General features: G+C 37.5%; 1 protein-coding gene across 4 annotated transcripts in view; it reads right to left on the bottom strand.

The window, feature by feature from the left end:
• Positions 1-18,131, bottom strand: part of LOC149836998 (putative NAD kinase 1) — a 90,240-nt gene that overhangs the window by 6,996 nt on the left and 65,113 nt on the right. For all 4 annotated transcript variants that reach the window (XM_090005734.1, XM_090005733.1, XM_090005735.1 and 1 more), the window contains 3 exons: positions 4,521-4,594; positions 3,731-3,809; positions 2,467-2,774 (listed from right to left, as the gene is read on the bottom strand). In XM_090005734.1, the coding sequence (XP_089861860.1) occupies positions 2,467-2,774; positions 3,731-3,809; positions 4,521-4,594 (461 nt within the window). The remainder of the gene's footprint in view (positions 1-2,466; positions 2,775-3,730; positions 3,810-4,520; positions 4,595-18,131) is intronic.

Raw genomic sequence — 18,131 nt, forward strand, 5'->3', positions numbered from 1 at the left:
GCCTGAGTTTGTCAGCACTGAAAGACAGGTTGCAGACATATTTACCAAAGGGTTAACCAAGGACCGCTTTTGGATGCTTAAAAGCAAGTTGTTCATGGTTCAAAACCATAATCAACTTGAGGGGGGGTGAAAAAGGTGCATAGGATCTGACCCGATCCATGTACCCAATCCATGTAACATGTAACGTAACCATGTAACCTTTTTCATTTATCGGGTCTGGATACACCAGACCCGGACCCATACTGTAATGTAACTTAAATACCCAAGTTAGGTCACAATTTCATTACTGAAATCGTGACAGCCGTAACTGCTCTCTCTCTCTCTCCCTCTCTCTCTCTCTCTTCTCTTTCTCAACACAGGTGCAGCGCAGAGGAAAACTTTCACTTATATCATACGTAATGTGCACCTGAGGTTTAACCGTTAGAGAGTCCAACAGCTAGCTATACTAGCTATTGAGAACTCCCTAACGGCTAGTCATTCTATCCCTTCTTGCATTTATATGGGACCAAGTCCCTTGATTTAATATGCATATTTGTATGCATTGTGATTAATGAAAATATTACTTTTTAATATTGTGAGTGTATACTCTCTTGCTCTTAGTGGCTTGTGCTCTTTAGGCTTGGTAGCTTGTGTTTGTGCCCTCAGTAGCCTTGTGTATACTCTTGCACTCTTGTGCATATTTCATTACAGAATATGATACAGCAAAAACTATATATATTTTCACCTGTAAATACTTAACCTCTCAGTAAACTCTTCTTCAAGCATGATGAATTAACCAAAAAATAAATGCAACACTACAAGAAAAACTTAGGCATATCAATGTTGATTATTATGTGCTCATCAGTGTTATCTTGCTCAACTGGCCAAATCTAACAACAGATATTAGATGCCGTTACAGAATGGTAGTTATTGTATTGCTCCTCCTCGAAAGAACTCTTTATGACTTCTTTAAATACAAGAAAATATCAAGAGAATGAGTAGTTGAGAGAACTCCGCAAAGGCATTATATCTTTCCAATTTGTTTCCAGTTGTATAGGGGCTAGCTAATTTTTTCAATTGTTCATTACTCTATTCTGCAGTGGAGCTAAAGTGTTATTTACCCAAGGGAGATAAATACCATTCACTACCTTTTTTTTAAGTTGCATGAATATGTCAACCACAATATCTTCTCTTTCTTTCAAGGATTTCAACCAGAATAATGCACCACTTGAAGAGATCAATGACACATTTTACTAGATCATAAAGTATGACAGGTAACTAAATGGCCTTGAACTTCAGTTTGAGATGGATAAAATCATATTTGAAGTTCACTTTTGATCATAAGAAACACTTATGAAACTAAACAAAATCTCTAAAACTTCAGATCCAATTTTACTTGTTTATGATGCCCATGAATTATTAATGAGCACTCACCTCACCAAAACGTGTACATCAAAATGTCAGTCAACTACCAGACCTGGGTTATATGAACACCTAGGCATGACAACAGGACATTATGCACTGAACTTGGTTCAGCTAGCCAAAAAACTGTTGCACACTTGCACCACTTATCTTGCCTCTGGAGTTCACATTCACCATCCTATACCTACTAAGACAGTTATGTTAAAGCATGGTCCTTATGAAGACCTGTGACTTGGAATCCGTGCTCAACATAGACAAGAAGCAAAAATAGAATAAGATGGGAAGAAAAGAGAGTAGTTCTTTGAGAGAAGCAACCAACTAAAGGAGATTAGGGCTGGGACTTCTATTAATGAATATATATATATATATATATATATATATATATATATATATATATATATATATATATATATATATATATATTATGACAAAATTATCCTTGATTATGTACACATAATACATAATGACCTGTTTTAACTTGAATGATAACAATACCTAATACATATTGTTATTATAGAATACATAGAAAACACACTAAAAAACATGCAGGATACACAAAATGATCTATTCTTAACAACTTAAACCGAATAAAAAGGAATGACTCATAACTCTATTCAAATCATCAAAAGAAGTCACAGTATCAAGTCCAAACCATCTACAATTAATAGCTGGGGGCTGAGAACAGATTGGACCTAATTGGAGCAAAAGAACCACAGCTTTTTCTTTTCCTGCACAGACAAGTGCATCTTGAAATGATGCCATGAATAATATCACATACAAAATGCAACATCCGACCCATTCAGACAATCAAGAAAAGGTACAAGTGCTGTATCTAAGTGTTTACATTAGATTCATCACAACTTAAACTATTTATTGATCTTGTGATTTATCAACATCAACTAATATATCTTTTTAACTGACAAGTAAATATATCACTGATTTTAAGGAAATAAAGGCTCTCACCAAGACATAAGATGGCATTCACACTAATAGATATTCAACAAGGCTGACCAACTGATTAATTAACAAAAAATTCAGAAGCATATCAAGGGTTATAGAAGATGCCTGCGGATGGACCATTGAACCTCCAGCAGACAAGGAGTATGCCGTGCTTCCTGATGTTGTCGATAGGATCAATCCATCCCCTTGCACGCAAGTGACGAAAGAGCTATCACAGTAGCACTCAAGGTTTGCTAGGTAGGATGATATGCCACGATCAATTGTAACCTCATTTAGAACTAAAATGGGTCCTTCAGTTTCTTGATCATCTTTCGCAGACGCTCTTATTACATAACATTGCAGTCGATGGCGCAATGTAATGCTTATGGGACCTTTCAGAATTGCATCAAGCGAGTCCTTGTAGTGTTCAATTTCTACATAATGTCAAAGAACCTTTTACTCAAGATTTTTTTAGTGATTAAAAGTCAAAATACAGAATACCAAACCACAAACGAGATGAAAATAAACTTTTAAAATGTCACATTAGTCAAGCACAAGTTATCAGCCTATGCATCAGGATGACTCTAGCCTATTTACAGAAGTTAAATACAAAAAAAAAAAGTTTGAATAACAGAGGAAGAAATTAAAGAATCTCGGAGCAAGATCTGTTTTCTCCCTTTCATTACAAGAGAAGTGAGCTCCATTGGATTAAGTATGTATGTGCTACAGAAAATCAAATCAGACTCTAATGCACTATAAATCTGTATCACATGAAACTCACGACTGTGTGCACATTTTAATGGTAGATCCCATTAAAACATCAAATATGATCACCAAAGAAAAAACTAGTTGGCATTTATCTATTCATCTCTTGCATACTCAACCGTTGCTACAAGAAACATATCAAATATGATCCTTAGCCATTCAACTGAAAGCACCACAGCACTTTCAACAACATTCACAAGGCTTACGTACAAACTTTTTTATCTAGATTACCCACCTTTTGAAACGGACAGTGTACATGGTACAAAATGCAGTTTGAAGGAGACCTATTAGAAATAGCCATTCATTGTATAATATCTCATTTACTATCTAATTCATTTGTGCAGTATGATGTACCAAAATCACTTCCACAGATACTTGATACCCTGACAACCTGCATAAATAGAAGCATAGGGCGTTTCTACAGCTCTTCCCACTGAAAAAAAAAAAATTAAAGAGAATCTGTGTTCTTATGAACATTTAAATGGATGAAGTCAAAGCTACAAGAAATATGCAACAAAACAAGGAACACCAAATAAATATTGCTAAAATTAGCTTCTCATAACAATATTCTAATGAGCTATTCAAAGTATAATCAAAAGATAATTTATAATCTCAAAAAGGATACGAAATGGTGTCATAAAACCAAGAGAGCCTAATGAAAATGACACCAGTGGAGGAACTGGACCCTTGAACAATGAGGCTGCCTGCACATAGAAACACAAATTACAAATTTGATATCTAGCAACAAATCTATCTGATGTTTTAAGTATGATTAAAAAGATGCACATTATACAGTAAATATCAATGCTAAGGTGATACAATACAACAATGCAACCTGACATTTTGTTATATATTATAAAAAAATGCTAGAGGACACCCCAAAAGGAATTGGGATTTTAGCAACATTTTGAGAGTGACATCATTTACTCTAAGTAAGCTAGTAACAATTATTTTACCAAAAGACATGAAGATAAGATCAATAATGAGTACTTTCCGACAAATTAATGCCTATCATATTTTCTTGCAATCTAAAAGATTTCAAAATCCAAAAATTTGAAAAAGGGCATAGCAACATGAAATCCATAACAAGATCAAGCAAAAATGAAAAATAGAGCCAAATCTGAGAAATGGTTGATGCACTTCCATGAATTATATTATTGATAAAAAATACAACAAATTTTCATGGATTTTAAATACTTCATTCAATTCTCATGGATAAGCACAATCTAAGAAAAACCAAGAATTGCACTTGAATTTTCCAGTCAATCAATAACTAAACTGCCTAGGAAAAAAAGGTTACACTGGATACTTACAATGCAAGCTGACAAACAATTGAACATGATACAAAAAGTTCTGCACACATTTGTTAATAAAACTTTCTATGGAAGTACGACTGTACTGAGGAAACTTCATACCCAGAGGACAGTTCCATCTCCTCCAAGAGTGACAACAAGGTCAACTTTTGTATGTAAATTTAAAAGTTCATCATCTGTAAAAAGAGCAACTTCTTGTTAGTACCCATTCTAAAACACACCTTCACCTTCAGATGGAAAAAAGATACTGACAAGAAACCAAATCATTGAACCTAAGACAGATATACTGGTCCATTACAGATATTCCAAGGAATTCTGCCCTACAAAATGGAATAATGGACTATAGATAGAAAGATAAGGCACACTATGTGACAATGAGAAAGGTAAAGCAGTCCTGGTATAAGGATATTTATGAAGATTTTTGTTAGAATAGCCAATCCTCTAGTAATGGAAAAAAATAAGACAGAATGCTTCATATACTGCACAATGTACGTACAATGGATATCCAAAAAGGTAATAAAAGCCTCTGACATATAACGCCACATACATAATAGTATTCTGATGTTGCAAACAAACAAAACAGTAAACATTATAACAATTGAAATGCCCTTAGGTCAATGAGAAATCAATCACCAGATGTAATAACCTAAATTTTTAGGCTTTTATTTAAAAATATTATGGTATATATTTCATAACAATGTGATTTGGGCCCGGGATCCAAGTCGCGGATCCGGGACCCATAAAGGGGTCTTTATATATGTATTTATCTCGTAAAACATATATGTGCTTACATAAGTGCAAAAATTTTTAATTAGGCAATTTATTCAAGAGATAACTACGTATATAATGTATATATGGGCTTGGGATCCACATTTCGGATCCAATACCCAGATAGGATCCATATGGATATAGGTAAAATACCCTATATATTCGTATACATGATTAAATATATATAAAAATATATATTATATGAGTATTTTTAGGGGATCCACGATTGGATCCATTTGGATCCAATCCGTGGATCCATACCTAGTGAGAGGCAAGGGTCCGGTCGGGTTTGGATCCTGAGCCGCAGGTCGCAGACCCGGACCCGGCCCTCTCGCTAAAAAAAATAAAATAAAATAAAATAAAATTTATAAGCAAAAAGCTCTTGGACCCGGGTCGGACCCGACCCGGATCCGTAACCCGATAGGGTTTTTAAAACCCTATATCGGGCTGCAGTTGTTTTAAAAGAGGGATTTTATGTTAAGGGGGCATATGAAGGCCCGATAGAATGAAGGGGTTAGGGTAAACCCTAACCCCTGCATAGGGATATCGCAAAGGGGGAAGAGGGCTGGAGCGCGCCGCTGGGAGGGCAGTGTGCTCCTGCCTCTTCAAATGGGGGTCTCGCCCCTCTTCCTCCCCACCTCGGCTCTCTTCCTTCTTTCTCTTCCTCTCTCTCTCGTCTCCCTCTGCGCAAGCCATCGACGCTGCCCTGGAGTTCGCTGGAGCCTCTCTCGCCGGCACCCTCGCTACGTGTGACTGGATTGATGCCGCCGCCCCAGCCGAGCCCTTCTCTCCCGCTTGCTCTTCACCTCTCCTTCGTTGTAGCAGCAACCACGTCGCCGGAAAAAGGTAGGGGTTACTGTTTCTTTTCCTGTTTTGGTGTGTCCGGTGTCCAAGAATTGATGGGGTTACGGTGAGGCTCCAAATCGATTGAAAGAAAAAGGGGTTTTTGAATAATGACAGGGGGATTTGGGGTTTATTAAATGTAAATGGGTTTGAGTTTCAGTTAGAGGTTTTATCTTTTTCATATACTGTATATATGCATCTTGTACAAAGCTTTCCTTTCCTCATATGCTATCAACTGACTATATGAAGCATACTTTGTTGTAAGAGACTCATAATTTGCTTCCTTGTCATTTCTTTTCCAATATATATGAACTTAGGTTTGTTTAAGATCTCAATTTCATTACTAAGGGAAAGAAATCTAGTGGGCATGAAGGGACCTTCCACACTGGCTGCATACTCCGGGCTTATGGATGCCAATATTCGTAGTTGAAGTCCTAACAAAGTTCATGTCTGTGATGATATTTCCACTAGATTCACTGGAATTTATTTTCTTAATTTATAACCTAGATGGTTAGAGCTGTATTTTTGAGTATTTGTAAATAGAAGCGTGTCTAGGTGCTGGCCCAATACCTAAATGCTAGGTAGGTTCCTAGGATGGGCAGTTAAAATGAAATATTTGTAACTACTTATATAAGGTTTATCCAACACTGAATACTTTACATTAATGTTAGCAACCTTTAATTGATTGAAGATACGTCACACAGGTAAGGAGTCATGTCCTGTGTGTAGTGTACAACATGGGAATCTATAAGAATATGGGCATACGATTATGACTATAAATGTGTATGTATGTATTTTCAAACACCATTCAGTAGTGGAGCAGAACAACCTTTCATGCGCCCTAAAATGGATGAAGACAAGTAATGGGTATGAGCTGGATGGTTTAGTAGAGAAAAACATGGAGATAAGTAACCACACCAAGATACATGTTTTGCATGTAGGTTGAATTAAAATTCTTTCACAGGTTTCCTTAATTTATATGGGTAAAATTTTTCTCCTGTGTAGGTGTGTAACTGTTTCTTAATTGTGAAATGTTTTAGCTGCATACTTGCTCAATAATCATGCTTCCTATCAGATATATGACCGTGTAATTGTTCTTATATATATATATATATATATATATATATATATATATATATATGCGGGTAACTGTCCAGCCTTGACAACACACACAGGCTGGGCTGGGCCAGTGCAGGTGCTGTCAGGCCCCAGCCAATGGGTTTGGCTGGGCTGGCTTAGTTATCCAGGCTGGTTGCCAGACCTGACCCAGCTGACTGGTGTCGACTGAGCCTGGTTGGTACCTCAGTCGACTGGGTCGGCTGGAGGTGAACCTCTTGATGAAGAGAGACCTTCGTACTCTAAATATAATTGTAAATATATATAAATATAGGTGCTAAGAATCGGTATTTGCGTGATGGTTGTACTTGACCAAATTATGCAGAAGATAGGCATGCACTTAATGAAATTTTGAAGTTGACAATTAGGTGGAGCTTGATAGAAACTTGTGTTGATGGGCATATGACATTTCCAAACCGAGCTAGGGCCTTGATAGTTACACACATTTGAAAGAATATGTGCATTTGACGTTTATTTCAATGAAAAACATGCATTTACAAGTACGTGTGCACATGATGGGAATATGCACTGATATGCTTACGCAATTGTTGTTAAGATCATGGAATCGACGTGTGCTGGGTTGCTTTTCATATATGTTTAATTGCATCACCTAAACTACACATGTTAATACTCAGATCACAGTGTATGTTGAGAAACTTTGGGTTTTTGGCACAGGGTAATGTCTAAGCAGGTACGGGGCATACATAAATTATTCAATATTAACAAATTTGTGCTGATAACTTTATTTGTTATTATGTACGTAAAGTTGAGTTTTTAAAGTAAAGTTGAGTTCTGAATATTTAATGACACTTGTTAGCATGCTTTGTAACATGTGAGATATTTGATTTCCGCAAAGTTGGCTTGGTACGAGTGCGTACATGACATCGATGATATTGGCGTGTACAATCTTGCATAAATGTCCTCATGTGTTTATGAAATCTTGGACAAATGCATGTGTGTTAGGTGATTTCATGAAAGCACTTGCACATGGATGGTGAACACATGCATATGATTATGGTAGCTCATGCACATTGTTAAATTAGTATGAATGAATGTGCATTTGGAAACACTTGTCGTGGAGATTTATGCTTTCACTTGACTGTTATGACTATGGTACGCATGAGTGTGAGCATGATTCAATTATTGGTAAGTCTTCTTGAACATGTACACTTGATTTATATGTGAAATGGTACATGTACACTCACACACTTAAAGAAACCATGGATTGGTTAAGACCCATATGTGATGTAGGTAACACACACATATTGAAAATGCATATGAATGAATTATGACATGCATATGTTTGGGTTTATATTTGCATGAATATATATGTAACGCCCCGAAATTTAACCCAAAATTTTTAAGGATTTTTTTTAAAAAAAAAAAAAAAAAACGGAAACAACTAATAATTCCCGGGTTAAGCATTTCAGAACGATACAGGAAGGTAAAAGCAAACCACACCATTTATTTCCACTTCAATAATAATAAAATCCAACATCAGAGTTTTCACATTGTGAGTCTCAAAACAAAAATCTCAATCTGAAAGAAAGCAGAACCACCAGGGAACAAATAGATCAAGTCTTGGTCAGCGCCTCATCCCGCATCGCTCATAGAACTACTCTTCTCCTGAAAATAATAGAAATTATAGGAATTAGACTACCACGTCTAAGTAGGAAAACTGTAATTATTCTTGCAAGTAGATCATGTGTCAAGTGTGATGTGGGTGCCGTGTTTGAATTTCAGTCTAAACACATAAGGAATTCGATGCAATAGCAATAATAGACATGTATCTGAATAGAAAGGTAGATTATGTAACAGTTATACTTAAGCACAAAAAACATTTTATGCAACTACAACAATTAAGCAAGGTATTAAGCAATTAAAACAGAACTTACACTAACATGAATAACATCCTTAATATGAATTCAATTAACTAATATATACACAGTTTAGGATGTCGTTTCATCATAAGCACCGAATATAAAGCATGATGAAAGAGTAAGCAATTGTCTCTTTAATGACTCCAACACAGTGATACCTAACTGTTCTAGTTAATGTTTATCTTTTCTTATCCCGCGGGTACACACGGGCCAAGGCAACCATCACAGAAGAGAACGTTCGGGGGTATATTATTCAAGGTTGTTTTATTAACCCGAACATTCTAACTGTGACTGAAATCCCAAGGGAGCGGCCAGTGATCGAGAGAAACTCCCAAAGACCAAAACCAAAACAGGATGCATCCCTAACTTCTGCAGAAGAACATGGAACTACCACCTAGGACACAATTGGTAGTCCGGGTCCCCCGACTCTGAGGACTGGGACCAACGAGTCGCTTTACGCTCGTAACTAAACACGTCCCCAGAGTTTCGTACCACCTACCCTCTCCAAGGTAAGCCTGAAACTGAGTGGGTTACTCTTTTTATTTAAATTTATTTTCCGAAGCACAGGGCATTTCCCCAACTTCCTTCTACTACCACGGCAGTAGAATTCCCATCCTTAGTTTATTTACCCGGGTATAAAACCATCACAATCCTTTGTTATATTTATTGCATAACCCACCCAAAGTGCTCTGGTGCCTCTAAACCAGTCAAGCACGGATGTTAAAATTTATGTGGTTGTTAACCCTTTTTAACTTGAGTACCAAGGTAAAGCCTTCAAGTACACGGCTTGGTGATTCACATGCCAGCCTTAAACCATAACAACCACACATAAATGAAAATTTATTCTTATTTATCAATCACTAACATGGTTTTCTTAAACTAAAAGAGTGGTTACAACTCTCTTTGACTGGAATCGTCATTAACTTAGCTCGGCCCTTTATAAGGATCAATGGTGATAAAATTTACTAAAATAATAATTGGCACATTCACAAACCCACTATTGATAGTTCCTTTATAGGAACGTGAGATTTCTATGCATACTATTTACAACATGTAAAAGGGGAAATAGGCGTCTCCTAAAGATCTCGAACTAATTACAATGGTCGAAACTAACATATGCAGTGTCTATAGCCAATATACCAAAACAAATCCTTTTGATGTACATCACAAGACATGCCGCAAATAATAGAGTCTGTAACTTATTCTACCTATTTCAGTTATACAACACAGGAATTCAAAAATAAAAATCCAATATGAATCACTCAGCCATTCTACTATATCCCACAGATTAACTAAGTGAAGTACAGTACGGTGTGTTACACCGAAAATAAAGGAAAGAACCAAGAATTTATTTAGCCGCATGAACTAAACACCCCTATTTTTTTTTTCAGCCCTCATACAGCATATACATCAAACAGTGGTTTCAGCCATTCTACTGCATTTTACAGGATTATTAAGTATTAAACATGTTGTATTATGCAGAACCAACGAACAAAAGAACAACTACTGGACATATACAAGACTCAAACATGGGCAGCACCTGGTTTTATCATAAGTAATTCAAACTAAAAACACAGGCTTTAAACATGCATTTACATTGATTAATCATATGAAAACAAATGTCCAGACCCTTATGGTATTCAAGCATGGTCATACGTGTACAGACTGTGTGCCAGTCTACCCGAATGCATCATTTCTGTTACCGAAATTTTTCCAGAACATAGTACACCAACCCTCATGATCCCCATTCCTCTAACATAGACAGCTCAGAGAGGCTGCATATTACAGGTCATATACTGATGTAAAAACCTAAAACTTCCTACCTGTTAATCCAGTTACACATAACCAAAAGAACTTGTAACAATTTAATAGAATACAATTGAACATTCAAAATTATCATACCAAGGGCGTGGCTAACCTCTTTATGTATATTTTCTTTTGTGAGAAAAAAAACAAAACTTAATTTCTCTTACCCAACTACAAACTGAATCATACTAGGGGAATAATTTACAACTTTTCCCTATTATAACCCATTCTGCCCCATTCGACAGGTTACACATATGCAGACCATAATTTAGTTCAAAGAATAATCATGTAACAAGGATTTCCAGAATTTTTCTTTTTACTTTTCAGCATAATCGAAATTACATCATACAAATAAAAAAAAACTATTTGCCTAACACTGAATACAGGTTTCATAAAAATGTAAAGATCTGGGAAGATAAACCCCAGATTCCCAGTTTAGATTTGGGCTTTTATTTTCTTATTTATTTATATAATTTTTTTTCAACAATCGAGATCCCCCAATTTAGTTGATTTGGGGTTAATCGGACCACCCTTCATACTTGACCCCCAAACTCCCAAGAAACAATCAGGGAGATCTACTCACGGACATTGCGTTTGTAGAAATCTCCAACTGTCCCCACGCCACTCGTGATTTGGGGATGTTCTTTTCCCCACTCACTCACACCCCGAGCACGCGAGCTACCTACACAGAAAAAAAAACAGTAACCTACCATTATCCGGCGAGGTTGTTACGGCATCCACGAGAGGAGGTCGGTCGGCTTGGACAGCACCACCACCGGAGAGGTCGGTTGCGTCTCCTGACACGGCTTCAAACAGCAGGCCCGAGCTCGGGGGAGGGGAATCCGAGGGTTAGAGAGAGAAGAGAGAGAAAGGGGATGGCGAGAGAGAGAGAGGAAAGAGGGTTCGGGGGTTTCCCCCCCCCCCCCCTTTGTAGGAGGGTGGCCTTCCGAAAAGGAAGGAAATCTTACCTGTCCGGCGGCTGCGGTGTGCTCCCCCACCTCCTCATCCTTACGCGTTAGGGTTCCACTGAACCCTAACTCTCGATACGTCGGGGGAGGGGTTTTCCCCCCCTCTCTTGTTACGTGTATCGGGCAACCCATATCGGGTTGCCCTCCCCTTTTCATCCCCCCCTGTATTAAAACTTTACGGGGGGGTGGGTCGGGTCCGGGTCCGACCCCCGACCCAAAATGCTGGACCCAATTTGATTTTGGTCCGGGTCGCTAGAACAGCAGTGGACCCAAGGGTTGGATCCCCTTGGGTCCGAACCGTGGATTTGAAATATCTAATTTCTTAAATATTTATTTATATAATATTACTATAATACTCTAATATACGAAATTTTCTTTTGGATCCAATAACGGATCCTAGGCCCAAATCCACATAATTCTTAAGTTTTAGTGTAAAATTTGTGGTTGTTACAATATATGTTGTTTGACATTTTGGCTTAGTGTTATGAATGAAACACTACTTGGTTTTATTATGTGATGCACCGATGGCCTAATTGGACCATCACCGACCTGGAGAGCCGTGGGTTTGGTTTTCTTTTACATATGTTTTTAAAAGCATCACTTAAACCACATAAGATGGTTTGGCACATTACAACACTGTTCTAATGGTTTATACGGGCTGGAGTCCCGAATGGGTCCCTGCAAGGGAGGATGCGGGGTTTTCACTTTACTTTTGCATATTGTGTTGCAAACTTAAAGAATGGAATTAAATAAAAATATAATGAATAAGAACAGTGTAATATACCTTCTGGGATATTTCATCTGGAGTATGAGAATCCTAGTTATCCGGTCTTGGGGAGACTGTGAGGATACAAAAACTCTGTGTGCGTTGCCCCTGAACCCGATATTGAGGTTCTTCTCCTGGCCACGGTTTTAGGGAGAGCCGCCACTTTACCCGGGAGTGGTGTGTTAGTCATAGCTGTGAGTTTATGGTACCAAGGAAGTGGCACTTGTGGGCATGGGGTGTCCCTTGTGTCCCCGACATTAGATGTGGAGGTCTAATGTTTCGATGGATGGTGCTGTTTCCTGATATCGGTAGAGGGCTAAGTGGGAACCTAGTAATAAAATACAAATTGTGTGTTAAACTACCTTGGAAACCTATTTGACCTCGGGGTTTGTACCCGTTTGGTGTATCCGCGGGCCACGATAATTAAAAAGAGGAACTTAAAGATGTATGCATTTAATAGGGCATGCATATGAAAGAGAAATTTAAGGAAAGATAATAAGAGGATTCATGCATTTCGCATAAGTCATGCATTTTCTTACTATGCATTAGAACATGCATATGTTATCTGTTTCCTTAATTGTTATAGGTTTGGTGGATGCATGATGTTTAACTTTCAATGTATGTTAAATGTCTTGTTGTACTAAAATTATGCATCATAGTATGATTTAATGTTTCTTTATGTATAATGGATGTACCTTGTGGCATGAATGTGTTCCTAAATTATGAACTGTCATAATTGCATTTCTTTGAATCATTGTATGAATTCGTATATGTGGTTATGGGATATTTAAATGTTTGCTTTTGATGATACTGGTCATACTGGTCAGATTGCTTCTCACAAATTGTTGACTGTTGTAGCGTAGTTCTTTACTTATTCTTGTATGAGTTGAAAATCACATTTGGCACCCACACCATATACTTGACACATGATATACCTGCAAGAACAATTACAGTAATTCCTACTTAGACAGTTGCAGTCTAATTCCTATAAAATCTCAGGTGAGGAGTTGGATTCAGGAGCGACTGCGGGATGAGGCTTCGATCGGGATTTTTGGATTTACTGTTCCAAGGATAATGTGAGAACTCTGATCTTAATTTTCATTGATATTGGAATGAAAAGAATGTTTTGGTCTTGCTCCATCTGTAATGTTCTGGAATGCTTAGCCCTACAGTATGACTTGTTTCCGCTGTATTGAAAAAAAAAAATCCTCAAAATTTGGGTTAAGATTTCGGGGCGTTACACCAGCCCATGAATTAAGAAATGGAAAATTTTTTGGTCATAAATACTCAATAATTCCTTTATTCTAGTGAATCTGGTCTTTGTGAAGCAATAAACCATTAGAAGACAGGAGAGATGCACAAACACAGAATGACATTCCTGTAATGAAATATGCGGAAAAGCAAAGAGTGCATTAAGCACTTACAACATCCACTAATGAACAAACAAAAGGGCTAACACCCAAACCCACAAGAGACAACACAACATAAAAATATAAATGTCTCTTATTGAAAAGAGAGAGAGCTCTCTTAAGTGAAAAATACAAGAGGGGTTCACCCCTATTTATACACAAAAGAAGGAGAGGGGGGATGGCCAAAAGGCCTTAAAAGGAGAGCCACCTAGGGGCTCCCCATGTAGTCGTTGGGAGCCCCCAACGGTCACAAATGTGACCGTTGGGGGCCCCATCGACTCCATGGTGGGGCCCCTTTGTGTGAGCAAAAAAACATAAAATAAAAAAATATAAAATACAAAAAAACAAAAAGGAAAATAAAAGAAGAAAAACAAGTACCCCTATCGGGTACTTGTGAAATGACTAAAATACCCCTATCGGGTATTTTAGACATATAAATATATATATATGAATTACATGTATTTTAACACCCTCCCTCAAGCTTTACGGGGATATAACCGAAAACTTGTTAAGGAGAAACAAAAAACGAGGAGCAGCAAGGGCCTTAGTGAAGAAGTCCGCCAACTGGTACTCAGATGTGACGTAAGGTAGTGCTATGGTTCCTCTTAGGTATTCATCACGTACGTAATGGCAGTTCATCTCAATATGCTTAGTACTCTCATGGAAGGTGTGATTGCTTGCAATATAGATTGCGCTTTTGTTGTCACAACACATCTTCGAAGGAGTAGAGATGACAATGCCCATATCACTGAGGAGACTTCTTAGCTACACAAGTTCCATGGTTGTAGAAGCCATAGCACGATATTCCGCTTCCGTTGAGGACAAGGATACTTTGTGTTGCTTCTTGCATCTCCAAGAAATCATAGAGTCACCTAGGAAAACACAAAATCCCGTAGTTGAGACTCGGTCATTGGGATTTTCTCCCCAATCTGCATCAGTATAAGCAATTAAATCAAGTGACGAGGCAGAGAAAAGAAAAACTCCCTTAGTTATGGTGTTTTTGATATATCTGACGATCCTTAAGACTGCACTCATGTGCACGGTTGTAGGTGCATGTTGAAACTGACTGACAGAGTGAACGGCATGAGCTATGTCTGGCCGAGTGATGGATAAGTAGGTTAGAGACCCAACAAGTTGCCGGTAGGGAGTAGGATCCTCGAGAGGTGTTCCATCTTCCAACCTTAATTTTGCATTGATGACTTCTGGGGTTTCTGTCTTCTTATCATCGGAGATACCAGATTTAGAACAAATGTCGGCAGCAAGTTTCATCTGAGAGAGAATGTACCCTCAAGGAGAGTACGCCACTTCAATCCCTAAAAAATATCTTAAGAAACCAAGGTCAGACATGCTAAAATTTTCTTTCAAAACTTTCTTAATATCATTAATGCCTTGCTCATCACTTCCTGTGATGATCATATCATCAACATAAAGTAGTAAAATAACTACTGAAGACCTTGCACTTTTCACAAACAAAGCAGTGTCAGTATAACATGAACGAAAATTCAAACTTAACATTACATTACTAAATCTATCATGCCAAGCCTTTGGGGCTTGTTTTATACCATATAATGCCTTCTTAAGTTTGAGAATTTTATTTTTACCAATACACACTCCTGGTGGAGGATCCATATAAACTTCTTCAGTTAATTCGCCATTTAAGAAAGCATTCTTAACATCTAGTTGATAGATAGGCCATTTTTTAACAGATGCTATGGCGATAAGAGTCCTAACACCAGTCATTCTAGCAACAGGTGTGAAGGTTTCTTCATAATCTATACCATATTCTTGAGCATATCCTTTAGCTACTAACCGTGTTTTATAACGTTCTAATGAACCATCACTCTTAGTTTTAATTTTGAAGACCCATCTACATCCAATTGATTTCTTTCCAGTGGGAAACGAAGTTATTTCCCAAGTTTTTGCCTTTTCAAGGGCACTAAGCTCTAAGTTCATGGCTTCAACCCATTGGGGAATGTTTTTGGCCTCATTATAGTGTGAAGGTTCATGAAATGAGTGCAGTGCAATTAGACACGGTCTATATCTTGGAGTTAGGGACTCATAGGAAACAAACCTATTAGGAGGATTGGAAATCCGACTGGATCTCCTTAAAGAGGTTTCTTCTATGTTGGATCCTTGAGAGTATTTTTCTAAGGCGCTCATTTGAGTTTGTTGACCACGCCTAACATAGGTTTGGATTGGTCTATCACTTTCATCTATAACATTGTCAAGAGGAATATCCTCTAGGTCATTCAAAGACTCATTAGAGATTTACTCTTCTTGAGGAGTCTCATCTTCTTGAGATAGAAGATCAAATAAAAAAGCATATTCACTTTCGTCAATATCTTTAGTTTTCACAAAACCATTTTTATTTTCCAAAAAGGTTACATCTTTGGATACATAGAGTTTGTTATTTTTCAAGTCAAAACATCTAAAACCCTTTTGATTTTCTCCATATCCCAAGAAAACACATTCAATAGCTTTAGGAGATAATTTGTCCCGTTTATGTGTAAGGACAAAACATTTGCATCCAAAAATTCTTAATCTATTGAAATCGGGTGTTCTTTCAAATAGTTTTTCATATGGAGATGTATTTTGTAAAGATGAAGATATCATTCTATTTATTAAGTTGAGGTTAAGGCCGCTTCGGCCCAAAAACTCTTTGGAATTTCTTTGGAAATAAGGAGTGTCCTAGTGGTTTTCATGATGTGTCTATGCTTTCTTTCGGCCAAGCCGTTTTGTTGGGGAGTCCTAGGACACGATCTTTGATGACAAATTCCATTTACTTCTAAATAGTTTTGAAATTCATTTGATAAATATTCTCCACCCGAATCGGATCTAAGAGTAGATATATTACTTGAAAATTGATTTTTAACTATCATATGAAATTTTTTGAAGAAGTCAAAGACTTCGGATTTTAAATTGAGAAAGTAGATCCATACATACCTAGTGTAGTCATCAATGAAAGTAACGTAATAGGAGTACCCTCCTTTGGACATGACCGGGGAAGGACCCCAAACGTCCGAATGGACTAACTCAAAAGGTCTTTTGGACACAAAAGTTCAGTTTGGAAAATGAGTAGATTTCATTTTGCCAAAAATACAATTCTTGCAAACAAAATGTTTCTCATTACAAAATTTCTTTCCAAATGGAAAGGAGTACATTTTTGAAAAACTTGGATGTCCAAGTCTTTGATGTCAAATTTCAATATTTTTATCTTGGACATGGTTACAAAAAGAGTTAGTGGGGAGTTTCAAGTTGCTCATGTAATAGAGATCTCCCCTCCTATGGCCTTGCCCAATCTGCTTCCCGAACCGGAGATCCTGTATAGAGCAATCCTTAGTTGAGAAGGAGATTTCACATCCATGATCACATATTTGAGCAACAGAGAGAAGATTTAAATTAAGTTGAGGTACAACTCTCACGTTTGGCACAAAGAAATCTTTTGAAAAGTTTAAAGTTCCAAAACTTTTTACTTGTAAAGATGTACCATCGGCAGTTGAAACATAAGAGTTTTTATAATTATTACATAAATCGGAAAGCTCATTTTCAAGTGGGGTCATATGAAAGGAAGCTCCAGAGTCAAGGATCCAAGAAGACATATCTGGAGGAGAGGAAAAAGCTATGGCGGCACCCGAGGTTGATGGTATCTTGAGTAGAGTTTGTAGTGCTTCCGATAGTTGAGCAAGAGAAAAAGATTCCTTCCCTTTTGTGGTTTCCTCTTTCTTTTGAGTAGCTTCTTCAACGGAAGCAACCTTATTTTTAGGTGCTTCATTCAACTTAGGGCAATTAGGTCTTATATGACCCGGCTCTTGACAATGATGGCAAATGGCTTTTCTATAGTTGCATTATAATTATTTTGCCTTCCAAAATGAGGAGGTTTGTAAGCTTTCACATGGTTGCCGGGTTTTGATACGACCAAGACATCATCTCCTCCTTTAATCATGCCAAGACGAGTTTCTTCTTGACATATTTCGGCTATGGCATCTTCCAAGGGAAGAGGCTTAGATCTATGTAGGAGGGAAGATCTAACTTGTTCATATTCGGGCCTAAGCCCATGTAAAAATTGGAAAAAATGCTTTTTTTTCCATTTGTTCTCTCCTTAATTCCACATCCACACTAGAAACCCATTTTGGTTCTAGTAAAGATAGTTCATCCCA

The sequence above is a fragment of the Nuphar pumila genome, chromosome 5 (assembly GCF_984573655.1).
Source record: "Nuphar pumila chromosome 5, dmNupPumi1.hap1.1, whole genome shotgun sequence".
NCBI classification, from domain to species: domain Eukaryota; kingdom Viridiplantae; phylum Streptophyta; class Magnoliopsida; order Nymphaeales; family Nymphaeaceae; genus Nuphar; species Nuphar pumila.